At 41.7% G+C, this 16,101-nt stretch overlaps 1 protein-coding gene across 1 annotated transcript in view; it reads left to right on the top strand.

Moving 5' to 3' along the window:
* Adamtsl1 (ADAMTS-like 1) overlaps positions 1-16,101 on the top strand; it is a 385,192-nt gene that overhangs the window by 330,698 nt on the left and 38,393 nt on the right. Inside the window, exons 22-23 of the mRNA XM_013020837.1 lie at positions 8,902-9,081; positions 13,201-13,335. Coding sequence (XP_012876291.1) covers positions 8,902-9,081; positions 13,201-13,335 — 315 coding nt within the window. The remainder of the gene's footprint in view (positions 1-8,901; positions 9,082-13,200; positions 13,336-16,101) is intronic.

Here is a 16,101-nt window from a genome sequence, read left to right on the forward strand (position 1 = left end):
GTGGCTCACACCTGTAATCCTAGCTACTCAGGAAGCTGAGATCTGAGGATCACGGTTCAAAGCCAGCCCAGGCAGGAAAGACTGTGAGACTCCAATCTCCAATAAACCACTAGAAAACCGGAAGTGGCGCTGTAGCTCAAGTGGTAGAGCACTCGCCTTAAACTGAAGAGCTAGGGAACAGTGCCCAAGCCCAGAGTTCAAGCCCCATGACCGACCAAAAATAAAGAATAAGCTGGCCAGTGCTCTTAAAAACTGTGTTCTTGAGGAGGTCTTGCAGGAGTTTAGCAGAGAACAGGGAGTCACAGGAAAGTGAAAAGTAGGGAACCCTAGGGGTAGAAATTGCAATGACCCCACTAGGGGATGAATAAGTGAATGGCTGTTGTGCCAGCGAACAGCTCCTGTCTCCTGATGACCCTGTCCACAGATGCTCCCTCTCATGACATGTTCACACCCAAAGCAGACAAGCAGTGCGGTACCAGCTCTTGTGTATCCTACCTTGGATTTTAGCTCCGTCACCTTACAGCATAATGTCAGAAAACCCATTCAAGAGAACATAGGAGGAAGATCTTGTTTTAGGTCATGTTGTTTCCAAAGAAAATGCCAAGTCTGCTTTCTATGAAATGTCCTAATAGTTTCAAGATGCCTGTTTTTGAAATCCACCTTTGCAGCTGCATATTAGCTTCTCCTTGGTAAAGCTGCTGTAGCCAGCCTCATCAATGAAACCCTCTTGAACCAAATTTCTCAGGTCCTTCAGTGTTAGGGAGTAAGCCATCTGTGGTAGGGCTGGTCACAAATGAGCTGCCCGTTCTGTACAGATGCTAGTAGTGCCTGCCAGACCTCTTCTGCAGAGCAGTCGATCTGAGTGCAGGTCTCAGCCATGAAACGCTGTCCTTACATAGGACAGACTTCATTTGTCTTTTTTTTTCTTTTTTTTTGGAGTCCGGTCATGGGGCCTGAACTCTGGGCCTGGGCGCTGTCCCTCAGCTCTTCAGCTCAAGGCTAGCGCTCTACCACTTGAGCCACAGCACCACTTCCGGCTTTTTTCTTTTTGCTTATGTAGTGCTGAGGAATCGAACCCAGGGCCTCAGGCATGCAAGGCAAGCGCTCTACCACTGAGCCAACTTCCCAGCCCTGTCTTTTCTTGTAGGTTAGGATTGGTGTGAGTCAGGGAATAATGGAGGAACAGGCAACACAATAAAGAATTCAGCTGTTGAAGAAAATTTAGAGAGCTAGAGAGAACTGTTATAATGGAACAAGTGTGGCTCTCCTCCCATGCCACCTGGGTCATGACCCTTGAACTCCATCGGTCATCTTAGAGTGAGATCTTAGGTTATTCTATCCAGGTTTTGCCTAGCTATGGAATTATAATATTTCTATTTGTTTTTACTCATACCTATTTGTCTTAGTCCTAATTAACTAAAAATAAATCTTTGTGTCTCTTTCATTATACCTATTGTTAAATAAGACATGTATTCAAAGTGGGTGGGAAAGAGCCTGACTTAGGACACACAGTGAATTTTCTGGAGAAGGAAATCATCACTGAGTTAAGTCTCCAGCCCAAATACTCACAATATTGCTAAATGCTAATTGGGACAAAGAATTGCTCTTGTTTTCCTGCTGTAAGTGCCTATGGCCCTCTCCTGTTCTTGGTCATTTCTACTGCATCTCTAGCCAGGGTCCTAGTGACTCTTGACTAGTTGGGTAATATTCTCTAATATCATCAATGTCAGGCAATCCATGAGCTTGAGAACTAACTACCAGGCTACTAATAATGGACAGAAAAGTGACTCCATAAGGACCTACTTACACAAGATTTTGTGTGGAGATGATTTTCATTATTCATTGATAGTGTTTCATTGACTATCTAGTTCAGGTTAGATCAGATGTTTCCTAAGCCAAAGACGCGTACATGAATAAGATAAAATTTCAGGAAGCTCAGAGTTTGGAAGGATGGGTAGGAATTACGAAAATGTAACTATAATATATAATGTGTAGATGTGTAGATTCTCATTATAATAAAATATTGGAGTATTCACAGAACTTTTTAGAAAATCAAGAAAAATCCCAAAAGGGAAGAAAACAATTTACTCAAATTCTACTTTCCAAACTCAACCACAATGGGCATCTAAACACAATTCTTAACAATTACATTTATTCTTTTCACTCAATAATAAACAGTTGTCTGTGTCATGAGCTGAATTTTAATAAATAAATATATAATAGTCTAAGAATATTACATAATTTACCTCGACTGTTCCTGTCATTGTGTATTGCTAGCAGGTTTTCATTAAACAACCATTCACACACAAGTGCCAACTTGTACATTGCAGCCTTACAAGTTCTTCCCACCCCTTAAGCATGAAAAGTATTAAGCAATGAATATAATGAGGCTTGTTCTTGAACAAGGACCTACTCCCTTGTACTTTCTCATGTTTATTCTCTGATAAGAGTTCAGAAAACTGAGAAAGAAGATAAAAGAGAAAGGAGGAAAGGAGTATGGGTGAAGGGCCTAAAGCAGAAATAACATGCTTCATAGAAAGAAGTAGGTGTGAAGGGGCTGGGAAGGTGGCTCAGTGGTGGAGCACTTGCTGTGCATGCCTGAGGCCCTGGATTCGATTCCTCAGCACCACATAAGCAAAAAGAAAAAAGCCGGAAGTGGCACTGTGGCTCAAGTGGTAGGGCGCTAGCCTTGAGCTGAAGAGCTAAGGGACAGCACCCAGGCCCAGAGTTCAGGCCCCACGACCGCACCTAAAAAAAAAAAAAAAGAAAGGAAAAAAGAAAGAAGTAGGTGTGGCTGGTAGTACAGAGGGCAGAGAGGAAAGAAGCATGAAGGCTGGGAAGTGGCGATAGACAGGTACTAGATCTTAAACACTTGCATAAATTATGGTACGGTACACTTTAGGCTTTTTTCCTAAGAGCAAAGCACTTGCTTAGGAGGTAGCATATTAAGTTATCAAATAGACACCAAGGTAATGGTTTAAACACCAGGGAAACTTATTTGTTGCTTTCCTTAGAGACCAAAAATTGTTCCTGGACCGCTGGGTAGGATCTTGTCCCCACAGTGTCTGCTATGAGGGTAGTCGGAAAGGTTCTTAAGGGTCACATTGAGAAGTAGCACACATCCCTATTTCTCACTTTCTATTTCTCCCCTGACCAAGAAAACAACTACAAAGGATGCTGGGAAACATATCGTCACTAGATACTCAGGAAAAAAAGAAGAAAACAGCTTTTTTGAATGGCTATGAGTGTCTGCCACAGTCAGTGTGGACAAATGTGGAAAGCAGCTTAGACTGTCATGGTTCTTTAGAATAATTGCCAGTGCTGACATTTGAATTGCTGTATCCTTTCTCTTTTCTTGCACCAAGCGGCACTCCTCCCACCTAAAAAGCTTCAAGAACTTACTGTGTAAAAGTACACCTTTGGACGCCCTACCTCAAGGTGCTGACAGGCTGCCATCATGGAACTGGCCGTCCAAATACAACAAATGGTCCAGTTAGCAAGAATATCCTGTCTGGGATATTAAAGGGGGGAAAGGGGGAGATATTATAGCATCACGCTTCCTGGCAGCTCAGGGGAGATTAAAGGCACTAATCCTTATAATCGTATCCCGTTACAAACCATTCTGACTAGACCCATTTATTGATCCTTTTAAGCAACAAGGGAGAACATTGTGTTGTTGGTAAGATATGCCACAAGGGGAAAAGCAGACATGGTTCTTTTTCTTCCCCCTTTTTAGACACAAATAGTACAGGGAATCCAAAATGTGAGGCACAGCCAAGGAGTTGGTCAACAGCAACATAGCTTCAGACTGGGTTCTGTGGTAGAGTATATTTGTTACCATTTTCTAAAGAGCTTTCCAGTTTTTTTTTTCTTTGTTGCTGGATTTTGGTTTCTTTTCCATTAGTCTAATTTGTTCATTTCTCTGTCTTTGGAAGGGCAAGTGGAGGTACAGAAATGGTCTGACAAAAGGTGAAAAAATGCAGCAGTGGTACTCACTAGACACTATGTTGAAAATAACTGTACAACTTGGGAGTGGGGACAGGAGGGAACAACTGGGAGAGAGTGAGGGGAAAGGGTGACATTGTTCAAAAAGAAATGTACTTTCTATCCGACTTAAGTAACCGTAACCCCTCTGTATCTCATCTTAATGATGACAAAATTTTTAATTCATGAAAGGAAAACAAATGAAGGTGCTGCCATGTTGCAATATGTGAGGGAAAAAAGTTATGTCCACAATTTGACCATAATTTCCAACAAGAGAAAGCTAACAAAGCCAGCACTTAGAGATTCTAGAACTCTTCCTCCTTGCAGTGATCATGGTGTTACAATGACAGCAGAAATTCTGAAAGTAGGAAGCACTTAAAGATTTGATAGTTTAACAAATAAAACCACAGTAGGTTAGACTTTCTCTGAAGAGTAGTGAGGTGACAGTGGCAGGCTGTGGGGTGTACTTGTAAAGATGGGGTATCTTAAAATCTAGGTTGGTGTGATTTCCACTTTTTACCTACTAAAAGGGTACAGAAGAATATGGAAAGTGAAATGAATAAGAAAAAGATTATGCAAAGCCTAGTGAAGCAAACATTTAGTCAGGCGTTTAGCTGGCTCACGCCTGTAATCCTAGCTACTCAGTAGGCTGAGATCTGAGCATTGTGGCTTGAAGCCATGGTTTTCTTTCTTGCTTGCTGTTGTTTTTTATGTAATTATAATGTACTATGTGTTTTTTGTTGTTGTTGTTTCTTTGGTATGTTCATCCCCCACGGTATAGCCCCTGTTCTCACTGTATTTGATTCCAGTGCCCTCCATCTTGTATATACATCTTTTTAATTTGGGGAGGGGAAGAGAAAAAACAAAATGTTTAAATAGGAATACAGGTTGACCCATTGTAACAATGAGATGTACAAGACACTATGTTGAAAACAAACTTTACAACTTTGCTGGGGGGTGAGGGGTAGTTGTGGAGGTGGGAGGGAAGGGATGGTAGGGGAAAAACAAAGAAGGAGGCAACAATGCACGATAGGAAATGTACTCATTACCTTGCTCATATAACTGTAACCCTTCTGTACAGTATTTTTACAATAAAAAGTACAAAAAAAGATGGGGTATCTTAGACTTAAAGCTATCTCTGTTACATCTCCACACTATGATTGGTGCTTGTATGATTCACCAAGGGGCAGAAAATAAATAGGAGGGAACCCTTACCGTGTCATCATTCAGGGATCCAAACTCATGTGATTCCGACAGATTTCTTAATCTCTTTGAGCCCCATTTTTCTCATCTGTATGACAGCATTGATAATAGTAACTGACTACAGGATGATTGTGAAAAGTGATTACAACTCAAAGATGTTTGGCTTATAACAAATGTGCGGGATATCTTAGCATAGCTCAGTACACTCCTGATGTCAAGGGATTCTGAACACCAGGATTAGCCAAGCATATCTGATACATTTCCAAGTGACTTCTTCTTGGCCCAGCCAAGGGCTGATGAAGTTTTCTCTCAGGTTACTGTCATACCTTAAGAGAAGGAAAATGAGCTCTGGTGCCTCTTGTTTTTCCTCTTTCTTTATTCTGTTTATAATGTCAGAGGCAGTCCTAGAAGGACTGGTTGTCATTCCAAACACCTTTTAAGTGTCATTCTCTGCCTAAGGTCCACAGTCCCAGGCAGGAAATCCCCAAAATGCAGCACTTGCAGTAAACCATCAGCTAACACATGGTGCAGGCTTGTGTCAAGTAAGTCTGAGAGAGGTTTGCTAATAAATGCACTGCAGAGTGACTCCCACATAATTTCCTCTCCTCAGGGAATACTATCACTCATATAGTTTCAGGGTTTGGAGATTGGTTGGTTTGGGTTTTTGTGCTAATCCTGGGACTTGAACTCAGGAACTGGGCACTGTCCCTAAGGTTTTATTTGTACTCTATTACCTGAGCCACAGCTCCACTTGCAACATATTTTAGTAGTTTGTTGAAGAGTCTCACAGACTTTCCTGCCCGGGATGATTTTGAACCATGATCCTGAGATTTTAGCCTCCTGAGTAGCTGGTATCACAGGCCTGAGTCACCAGCACCCAGCTTAGTTCCAGTTTTACATGCTGTAAGTGACTGCCTTCTACCTTTTGTTATCCTGAACATTTCTGTTCTCCCATGAGCTCCCTGTTTCTACCAAAGGAATTCAGCTCTTTTGAGACACATCAAATCTTGGGCTTCACAACAAGCCTAATTGGGTGGGTGTATGAATGGGACAAAGAGTAATGTAGGGAAGTTAAGAAACTCACAATCAATTCCTGAAAAAGCCCAGAAATAGCTCCCAGATCTCTTTCCATCCCTGGCTTCTCTACCTCCACCTCTCTGGCTGTGATTTTTCTCTCTCCTCTATGTATCTCTGCCTCTCACTGTCCTGCAGGAGTCTAGGCCCTGACCAAGAAACACTCTGATGAGTAACAGGGTAGCCTTACTGCTAGAGTGACACAAAGAGCCAGGATTACTGCCTCTGGGAATACACATTGCCAGTATCATCAGTACAGTCATAGGGAAGGCTCGAACTCACGCTTACCTCTTCCCCTCCCCTCCCCATTGCTCACCTAGGCAACAGTCTTTTGTCAGGGGAACTAATGGTTGATTCAGTCCATTTCTCTTTCGGTACCTGTCTTATTCTAGAGCAACTTTTATATCCCATTGGGGCATTTTGCATTTACTGCCCCACCACCCTTGTTAAAGGAAGATGCCCCCAGTTAATGCTACAGTAGCAATTCAAGACAAAGGGAGCAAATACTTGTAGAAATAGTTTATAGGACTTCATTTTCTAGCATGCTTTTGTGAGAAACGGTAGGAACATGTGAATGTAAAATCTAAACTCAGGGTCCAACATGCAAGCTGGCATGGGCAGCATCATGATGCTCTTGCTCTCCCTAGTGGTGTTACAATGAAAAGTCAGTTTTTCTCCTCTTCACCTGCATCTTTTCTCTAGGTACACTGAGAGAAATGCCAGCCAGGCTCTTGTGCCCTTAAGCATCATGCATCCTATCATATTGTTAGAGCTAAATTAGTGCACTCCTCTTTAGGTGTGGCAAGGCTGTATTATGCAAATCTCCACCCCCTTTCTTGAGTCCCACCTCTAGACAGCGCAAGGACCAATAACAGATATAAGTAACTGCATAACAATTTCATTATCCCCCAACATGGGCAAGCCATGAAAGCTAACACTGCTCCTGTCCTAAGGGCAAAATCATGGCTCAGGAAAAGTGCTAAGCTAAAGGTCTGGCTGTTTGGCTGTTCTTGGCATTGACCCCGTTTTCCAGGATTTGACATTCTGAACATACCCCACATAGATGCTGCTCCCTGGAGATCTTTGAATCAATGCCTCAGACTTTCAGTCTCCCAGAGCAATCTGGAGCCCCTTAGGAAGACCATCTAGGAAGGCTTTCCCTAAACCAGAGTTGATCACTTGCCTAACAACCACAAGGACACTTTCCAAGTTATTTAGACTGTCCCTGAGGCATAGAATCTAGTTTGCAAAGACAGGCATCCATCCCAAATCAGCACACTATCTTTCCAGCTCACTCACAGGTAAGAAATAGGTTGTGGAGAAGGAAAAAAATCACCTTTGGCCCATATGCTATGCTGTAAAAGCCACCATCTATGTTTTGAGAAAATACAAAACTTTCTACCACTACAACAAAATACCTGAGAAAAACAACTCATAAGAAGACAAGTCTAAAATCTGTTCCCTTCGAAATCTGTTCTTAAATATTGCAAGATCCCAAACACACACACACACACACAAAAGAAGAAAAGTCTAACCAGGCATGTTGGCTCAATCTTGTCATCATAGTTACTTGGGAAGCAAAGACTGGAAAGACCACTATTCAAGGGTAGCCCAGGCAGAAAGTTAATGAGACCCTCATCTCACAATAAGCTAGGTAGAGAAACACTTCTGTGATCCCAGCTACCTAGGGTGCATAGATAGGGGGAATCACAATCCAAGGCCAGCTGGGTCAAAAATGGGAGAAGCTACCCAGAAAATAACTGAAACAAAAGTTACTTGGGGGGTATGGCTCAAGTGGCCTAGCAATTACCTATCAAGCACAAGTCCCTGAGTGCACATGCAAGGAGAGAGAGAAGTGGGGGAGAGGAAGAAGAAACGGGAAGGTTATTTTGACTCTGTTTCAGAGGCTTGGACTCGTGGCCCATTGGTCTGAGCTTATGGCAATGAGCAGATCATGGCAGGAGCATGTGATCAAGAAAACCTACTCATCTCACAGCCAGAAATCAAGAAAATGTTGGTGTCCCACAATCCCCTCTAAAGGCACGCTCCCAATGACCTAAAGACCTCTCATTATGCCCTCCTTCTAAAGATTCCACATACACACACACAGCAGTCTCCTGGGGACAAAGCCATTAACACAGGGCCTTTGGAAACACATATTTTCTACATAGAGTTTTCAGATTAACATTACTAATCTCTTTCGTTGACTTACAGAAATAAAATAATACTGAGTGTTTTCTTACATCTGGCTTTTTGTCCTCAGGGTCATGTTTGTCTCGTGTATTTTCCTTTTTTCACCTTCAGAAATGCATACATTTGGTTTTTATAATGTTTTCTCCAAAGACTTTAAGTATCTTCTACCCTGGCAAATGCCCTTGACCAGCCGCTGTTTCCTCTGCTTTTAACTGGCTTCTTTCTTCCTGCCTCTCTTTGGAAGTCTTTTTAAAAAGCAAAAGATCTAGAGCTCCCTGAGAGATCTGAGGCATTATTTAGTTTGGCCAAAGGATGGGAGAAGACGCCTAAAGCAGATGCTTCCTGCAGAGTAGTCTCACAGAGCACTAGCCAAGAGGCGTAAGTAGGTTCACCTGAATATGTTTAGCTGATGAATTTTGTTTTGTTTTGTTTCATTTTGTTCCCTAGGTGTGCCTGAAGCGGAAGTGACTTGGTTCAGGAATAGAAGCAAACTGGGCTCCTCTCACCATCTGTATGAGGGCTCCTTGCTGCTCACAAATGTGTCCCTCTCCGATCAAGGCCTGTATTCCTGTAGAGCAGCCAATCTTCATGGTGAACTGACTGAGAACACCCAGCTCCTGATCTTAGGTAAAACCCCAGGGCTGTCATCTCAGCTGGACCTCACTGGTGGGAGGACTATCTAACCCACGCTCCACCTCCTCTTTGCCCCCCACTGAATTAGGACATAAATGGCTCCTCACCTTCAGGCCTACCAACAGAAAATATAGACTTTGGGACCAAGTAAACATGAAGTTGAAACACCTCTAACTATATAGCCTTGGTAAATTAATTCACATTAGCTAAAGGAAAGCAATTCTCCTCCTTGTCCTCCTCCTCTTCCTCCTCCTCCTCCTCCTCCTCCTCCTCCTCTTCTTCTTACTCTTCTTCCTCTTCATCTCCTTCTCTTCCTCCTCCTCCTCCTCCTCCTCCTCTTCTTCTTCTTACTCTTCTTCCTCTTCATCTCCTTCTCTTCCTCCTCCTCCTCCTCCTCCTCCTCCTCCTCTTCTTCTTACTCTTCTTCCTCTTCATCTCCTTCTCTTCCTCCTCCTTCTTCTCTCCTCTCTTCCTTCTCCTTCTTCTATTTTGTTTGCTTATTTTGGAGTTTTTTTTGTATTTTGGGTTTTTTATCATTCTGGGCTTTGAACTCCAGGGTCTCACCCTTACTAACATGCTCTTCCACTTAATCCATGACTCCTTTCTTTTTGTTTTTTATTTTATTTTTCAAATAGGCTCTCCATGCACTTTTGTCCTTGAAGGCAGGCCTTCAAGTATGAGCCTCTTATCTTCACTTCCTGAGTAGCTGGGATTACAGTAGTACATCCCTGCACCCAGATAAAGCTATATTCTTAACTCTTTCAGACTAATGATTTCTTTGAGGACCAGATTAAAATTGTAGATTACCTTCTTCAGAGAATCATCAGTGCAGAATTTTTCCTACAAATCCAGGAAGGTTATAGTATACATAAAGTCTCCACATGCATGTCCCAAGTGTAAGAATTGTTGATTAAAGAATCTAGCATACTTTCTGGCATACAGTAGATACTCAGAAATAATTGCCAGACAACTATTTACCAGCTGCTGCTCAGGAGTGGCTCAGCCATTTTGCAGGTTGCAAACTTTTCTGCTTTCCTTCCCACTGAGTCTAGTAGTTGGTGAGATAGAGTTCTTTACAAAGCTTTATTTTGAGAGTATTCCTGCTTTTTTAAACAAAGCAATTATTAGAGTACTTATGCTAGCTTTTTCACCAAGAGAAAGCTGTCATTCTAGGGGGAGGAGGGAAGGAAAATGTGAGAAATAATAATTACATGTCCCACACACATTCATAAACATACATTACTGACTTCCTCAGAGGAAAGTAATTAAACTTTACACTTCTATTTTCACACCCAAAGTTGATATGATACCAAAACCCAGGTTCTCTCACCCCTGCCCACTCAGAGTTTAGAGGCCCAGCTTAGATGAAACCCCATGGGTACAGAAACCTCCAACCATCATAGGAAGCCACAGAAAACTGGCTCAGAGAAAGAAGGATGTCATTTGTTTTGCATTGGGTTTCATGTGGCTGGGCTGTTGGTCTGGAGCCTAGAGCCCAGGGACTTTTGCCCCACTGAGTTACAGTGCTTACTGATGGCTTCTTTCTCCCTAATAACACTTCCTTGTTGTCTCTAGTAACAGAGATGAAAGCCTAAAGATGGTCACTGCTACTGTGGCGGCATTGCCAGTGAAGTGTGTGTGTGTGTGTGTGTGTGTGTGTGTGTGTGTGTGCACGCTGTGAGCCAGTTCTAATTTTATTCCAACTCTAATACAGTGTGATTGTGAACATAGTGTTCATAGAGCATCAAGTCTTCCCCATTTTAATCAAATATGATGGGAGGAGGGAATATTAAGGGTCAACTTTAGAGCTTTTCTTGATCAGAAGTCTTAGTTTCTTAACCAGATGCTAATGACTCACACCTGTAATTCTAACTACTCAGGGGACTAAGATTCAGAGAATAATGGTTGATGCTTAGTCAGACAAAAAAGTCTGACAGACTCCATCTCCAAACTAACCAGCAAAAAATTGGTATGAAGACATGAGCCAAGTGGTAGACCAACAAAGAGAACAAATATAAGGCACTGAGTTCAAACCCTGGTGGTGGCAAAAAAAAAGGTTGACTTCTTAAAGATGATTTATTTTCATAGCTAACATTAGGAACATGGAAAAAATGTCTATGTTATCAGTTAAAAAAACATGGCATAAGTAATAAGAGAGGGATTTTGTGTATAAAGCTAAACTTCATGCCAAGTCTGTGATTTAACTATAGCATGAAGGCTTGAAGTATAATGAAACAAACATACATTTCTTCATAGTGATTAGATGAATATCCATTAAGTGTTACCTGTAAGTCTATGTCAGCTGGACACTAGTAGAGTTTTAGGAGTAATGTAAGAGCCAATCTCTCCCCCTAGAGAATTTACACTTTCACTGGGAAGACCAAGCGCACTGAACCAAAGTGAGAAATCCCAAAAAAGCTATAAGACATGGGTAGGGACTGACTTTTGGCCCAAGGAGAATAACTTGTTTTACAGATGGAACATAGCCCCTTTTTGCTTTCAGTAAATAATCAAAGTCTTCTTGAGTTTCAAGAATGAACATTACAAAGGTCAGGAGGAAGAGAGACCAGTTTTGAGTAAACTATCATCATCAGTTCCCAAAATCATGTATCCAGAAGAAAAGAGACATTGGAAAGGAACCCATTTTACCGAGGAAGAAATAAGCCCCCCCCCCGCAAAAAAAAAGAAGAAAGAAGCCCAATGGGCTTAAGTGACAGGTGGAGCCATAGTTTAAACCAAGGGTTACTGGATGCAAGCAGTCATGTGCACCTTTCAAAGGGAGTTCTTTAAAAACTGTATTTCATGAATAGCTGTGTAATCTCAAGATGATGATCTTTAACAAGCAAAGGCAGAGGTGTATTTCTGAAGTAGACTGGCTTCCACTGATGCTTATTTACCACCTGTAACAAGTGCTAAGGACATGGTAGGGTCCTCGCCATAACTTGTTAAGATGGCCATCCGTTACAAAAGCAATATTTTTGCTCTTCATTCCACTTCCATAAGTGCACCTCCAGTGCACTTCTCCAAATACGCAGCAGCTGGCCTGGGAAGCGGGAACAACAGTGCCTCAGCAGACACAGGTCAAGGAGCAAAGGGATGCTGCTACCTCCCTGGGAGTGTGGGCAGTCTTCTGCTAGTGGGCTCAGTGTGTGCTGCCCTTTCATTTGTTCACTGGATATAACAAGTGGCTACAGCTTCCATTTCTAGTTCTGGTTAACTTGGTCTCTGATGGCTTAAGCCCTGACTCTTTGTAAGATTTTGAATAATCAAGCATCCCATAGTCCTATTTGTCAAAGTCCTACTTAGGCATAAAAATCCATGACAAAATAAAATAATTTTACAACTGGATTTTTCCCATAAGGGAAAAAAATGACAGGAGAGGAGAGGGAGTAGTTGAGAAAGAATAATAAAGGGGGAATAAGTATGAGCAAAGTATATTAATGCATGTTACAAATATCACAATGAAATTCTTTTAAGTAATACATCTTTGCTAACAAAAAGTTAAGGAAAAAGAGAGGGATGGAGGGAGGAAGGGAAAGGAAAGAGGGAGAGAGGGAGGGAGGGAGGGAGAGAGGGAGGGAGGGAGGGAGCGAGGGAGCGAGGGGGAGAAAGAAGGAAAAGGCCCACTCACAAAATCTTTTAAGTAAGAAATTCTTGAGGAGTATTTCTGTGGGAACAATAATGAAGTCTTTCACTATGAAGGATGGTATAAGAGTTAAATGAAAAATGGGATGAAAACTATTAATCTCATGGCTTAGTGTAAAGTAAATGCTAAAGTTGCCTTTTAAAATGTGTCTTTAAAATAATATGGTTTAATTTATGTACAAAGTTATAAGGATCCAATGTTGCTGTGGTTTAAAATGATATAAAGTAAGGAACTCCTGAAATTAATGTGCCTGTATCTTATGAGTTACCTTGTTCATTCAGGCATCATGAATTTCCCTTGCTAAGTTGATCATCTCTATAGGAAAAATGATATTAAGATCAATAATAGCAATAATAATAATGCCTTCTCATACACACACATACATGCCTACCATTTCTCTCTCCCTGACACCGCTTAATACAGCCTGTGTGATTTAACCTCCTGATTCACCATCTGTCTTCTTACAGATCCCCCTCAAGTCCCTACACAGTTGGAAGACATCAGAGCCTTGCTCTCAGCCACTGGACCGAACCTTCCTTCGGTGCTGACGTCTCCTTTGGGAACACAGCTGGTCCTGGATCCTGGGAATTCTGCACTCCTTGGTGAGTCCAACCCTCTGAAACATTGGGCAAAAATCCAGGGCTGGACAGGATTTATGGATGGGTGACTGCTTGCAGGTGGGAGGGAGGCAGCGGTGGGGGGTGGCCAACAGGAAATCACTAAATTGCCTACAGAATCCAGACTCACCAGTGGAAACTTGGCTGACTTTCCACATGAGGTGAGTGCAGCTCTTAGTCTGGACTCTATAGCTTGTCTAGATTCCAATATGGCCCCTTTCTGAGTCCTCTTGGGCTGATGCCACAGCCCAGATCCTTTCCATCAGGATGACTTACTGAACTTGGAAGATCACTCCTTTATACCTGCCCCCTCTTGCTTACTATTTCCCAGTGTCCCAGCCCACCCCTACACCTTCCTTCCACTGAGAGAGAGAGAGAGAGAGAAAGAGAGAGAGTTATAATCAGCTTTCAAGGATAAAACTATGGGGTCAGCACACTCTAAATGCCAGTGAATCTGTCTGGACCAGCTTTCTATAGGCGGAGTATAGCCAAGCAAACTCCTAAGGACAAAACCTCCCTGACATTAAGCACTGGAGACTTTCACCACTTTCCTCTATGTGCTGGTGCCTTCTGACAGCAAGAAATTGTACATCCAAACCCTATGTCCCTCACCCCACAATCATGGAGATGCCAGGAGTCTTCTCGCCAGATCCCTTTTCTTCCAAAGGTCTGAGGTATAAGAGGCAGTGTGTATGTGTGTGGGGACAAGGATTATATGGGAGATCTCTGTACCTTTCTCTGTTCCTGTTATGCTGTGAATCTAAGAAAAAAATCATAATAATGAAAGCTTTTTTAAATCTTCACACCAACTATGTTAACCCAAGTGTTGATCATTTCTAATAGCTACATTTATTCCCTTGGCTCCAAGTTTAAAGTATCTTCATTCTTCTGTCTACCATTTAGCAAGGAACAAAGGCCAATTGATTACCAGTGAAATTGGTGAGGAGTTATCAACATGGAGAGGAGCCTTGTGAATTTAGAATTTGAGAGCACAAAGATTGCCTTCAATGATCGTTATGATCTGAATTTAGTGAAGAATCCTCCTAGCTTATCAGAATATGGAGAAAGCTTCTGATTTCTTTATTTCGGATCTGGGTAAAAGACACAGATCCATTTAATAAATCATTCTATTCTGTTTCCCATACTGACAAAAGCTTGGCATTAAATTTTTCCATATCACGCTGATCAGAATTCACAAAAGTTTCGAGTTGCATGGTTTCTTTGGCTTCCAAATGTAAACTTATTCCAAATTAAGTGTGTGCATTGTGAATTTCTTTACTTTAGACTCATCACTCTGAAAGCTTACCATAACTGTTCATCATAGCCTAGTAACTAGCAAAATGTACTGCAATTGTTTATTTTCAAGTTGAATGACTGGTTGGGGTCACTCAGGTGCCATTCTCTATGCTGGAAAAGTCAATCTGCTCGTATTTTTTTCCATCATAGCTTTACTTTTTTTTCTCTCTTATTCTGGAATAATATTTTGTCTCATTTTAGCCATGGGCAATAAGAATTTATTGTGCTTTATGCTGCTGCATTCCATTACTAGTTTATGGCGTTTGGCTACCTTGGGCTGGCATTTAAATCTAACAGCTAAAATCACCTTAATATCCAGTCTACAACCAGACCACTCCATGTAAATGAAACAGGGAGTCAGTATTCATAAAGTCCCTGAATGTAACTGCCTGGGCAAAATGAACTCTAGTGGAGAACATCAGCATTGTGCCTGCGCTATAGAGGTAGGGGAATTCTACCTGGAATTATGGAAATAAATTAGGAAATTATATGAAATATCAGGACTCTCAGAAGTAGATTATTTGAAACAGGTGGCTCAAGCCTATCCCAGCTACTTGGGGAGTACAGATAGGAAGATTGTGGTCCAAGCCCAGCCTGGGCAAAAAGTCAGGTCACAAAACTGTATCTTTACCAATAGCTAGCACATGGTGATACACACCTATTATCCAAGCAATACAGGAAGATACAAATAGGAGGATCACAGTCCAGTCAAGTTTGGGCATAAAAGAAGACCCTCTCTCAAAAACTAACCAACACAAAAAGGGTTTACCACACAAGTGGTACAACACCACCGATCTTACAATTGTGAGGGTCTCAGTACCACAAAATAAGATGGATTATTTGGATCAAGCAAAAGCCTCTATGATGTTTTCAAACAAAGTACAAAGGATGGATGGGACTGAAAAAGCAGAAAGGGGGGAAAATGAGTACTCAATAGTTAAAAGCAACACCATGAATTCTTTTTTTCTTTTTTTTTAATTGTGAAAATACTGTACAGAGGTGTTACAATTACATGGGTAAGATAATGAGTACATTTCTTATCAAGCATTGTAGCCTCCTCCTTTGTTTCCCCTTCCCATCCCTTCCCATCCTCCCCCCGACCCCCCAACACAATCCTCCCCGTCCCCCCCCAGCTAAGCCCCCACCAAAGTTGTAAAGTTTGTTTTCGACATAATGACTTGTACATCTCATTGTTGCAATAGGTCCACCTGTATCCCTATTTAAACGATTTGTTTTTCCCCTTCCCCTCCATAAATTATACTGACAGGAAATACAGTGAAAACAGGGGTTATACTGTGGGGGAGGGACATACAAAGCAACAAAGAAATCATCTTATAAATGTGTTAGAAACAATTGCATGAAAGAAAAAAAAACATTTGAATACATATCTTAAGGTTCATTTCCCTAACCTCACCTTATCTGACCTTTTCTGCTTGACTCAGACATATACTAGAT

The sequence above is a fragment of the Dipodomys ordii genome, unplaced genomic scaffold, assembly GCF_000151885.1.
Source record: "Dipodomys ordii isolate 6190 unplaced genomic scaffold, Dord_2.0 Scaffold53, whole genome shotgun sequence".
NCBI classification, from domain to species: Eukaryota; Metazoa; Chordata; class Mammalia; order Rodentia; family Heteromyidae; genus Dipodomys; species Dipodomys ordii.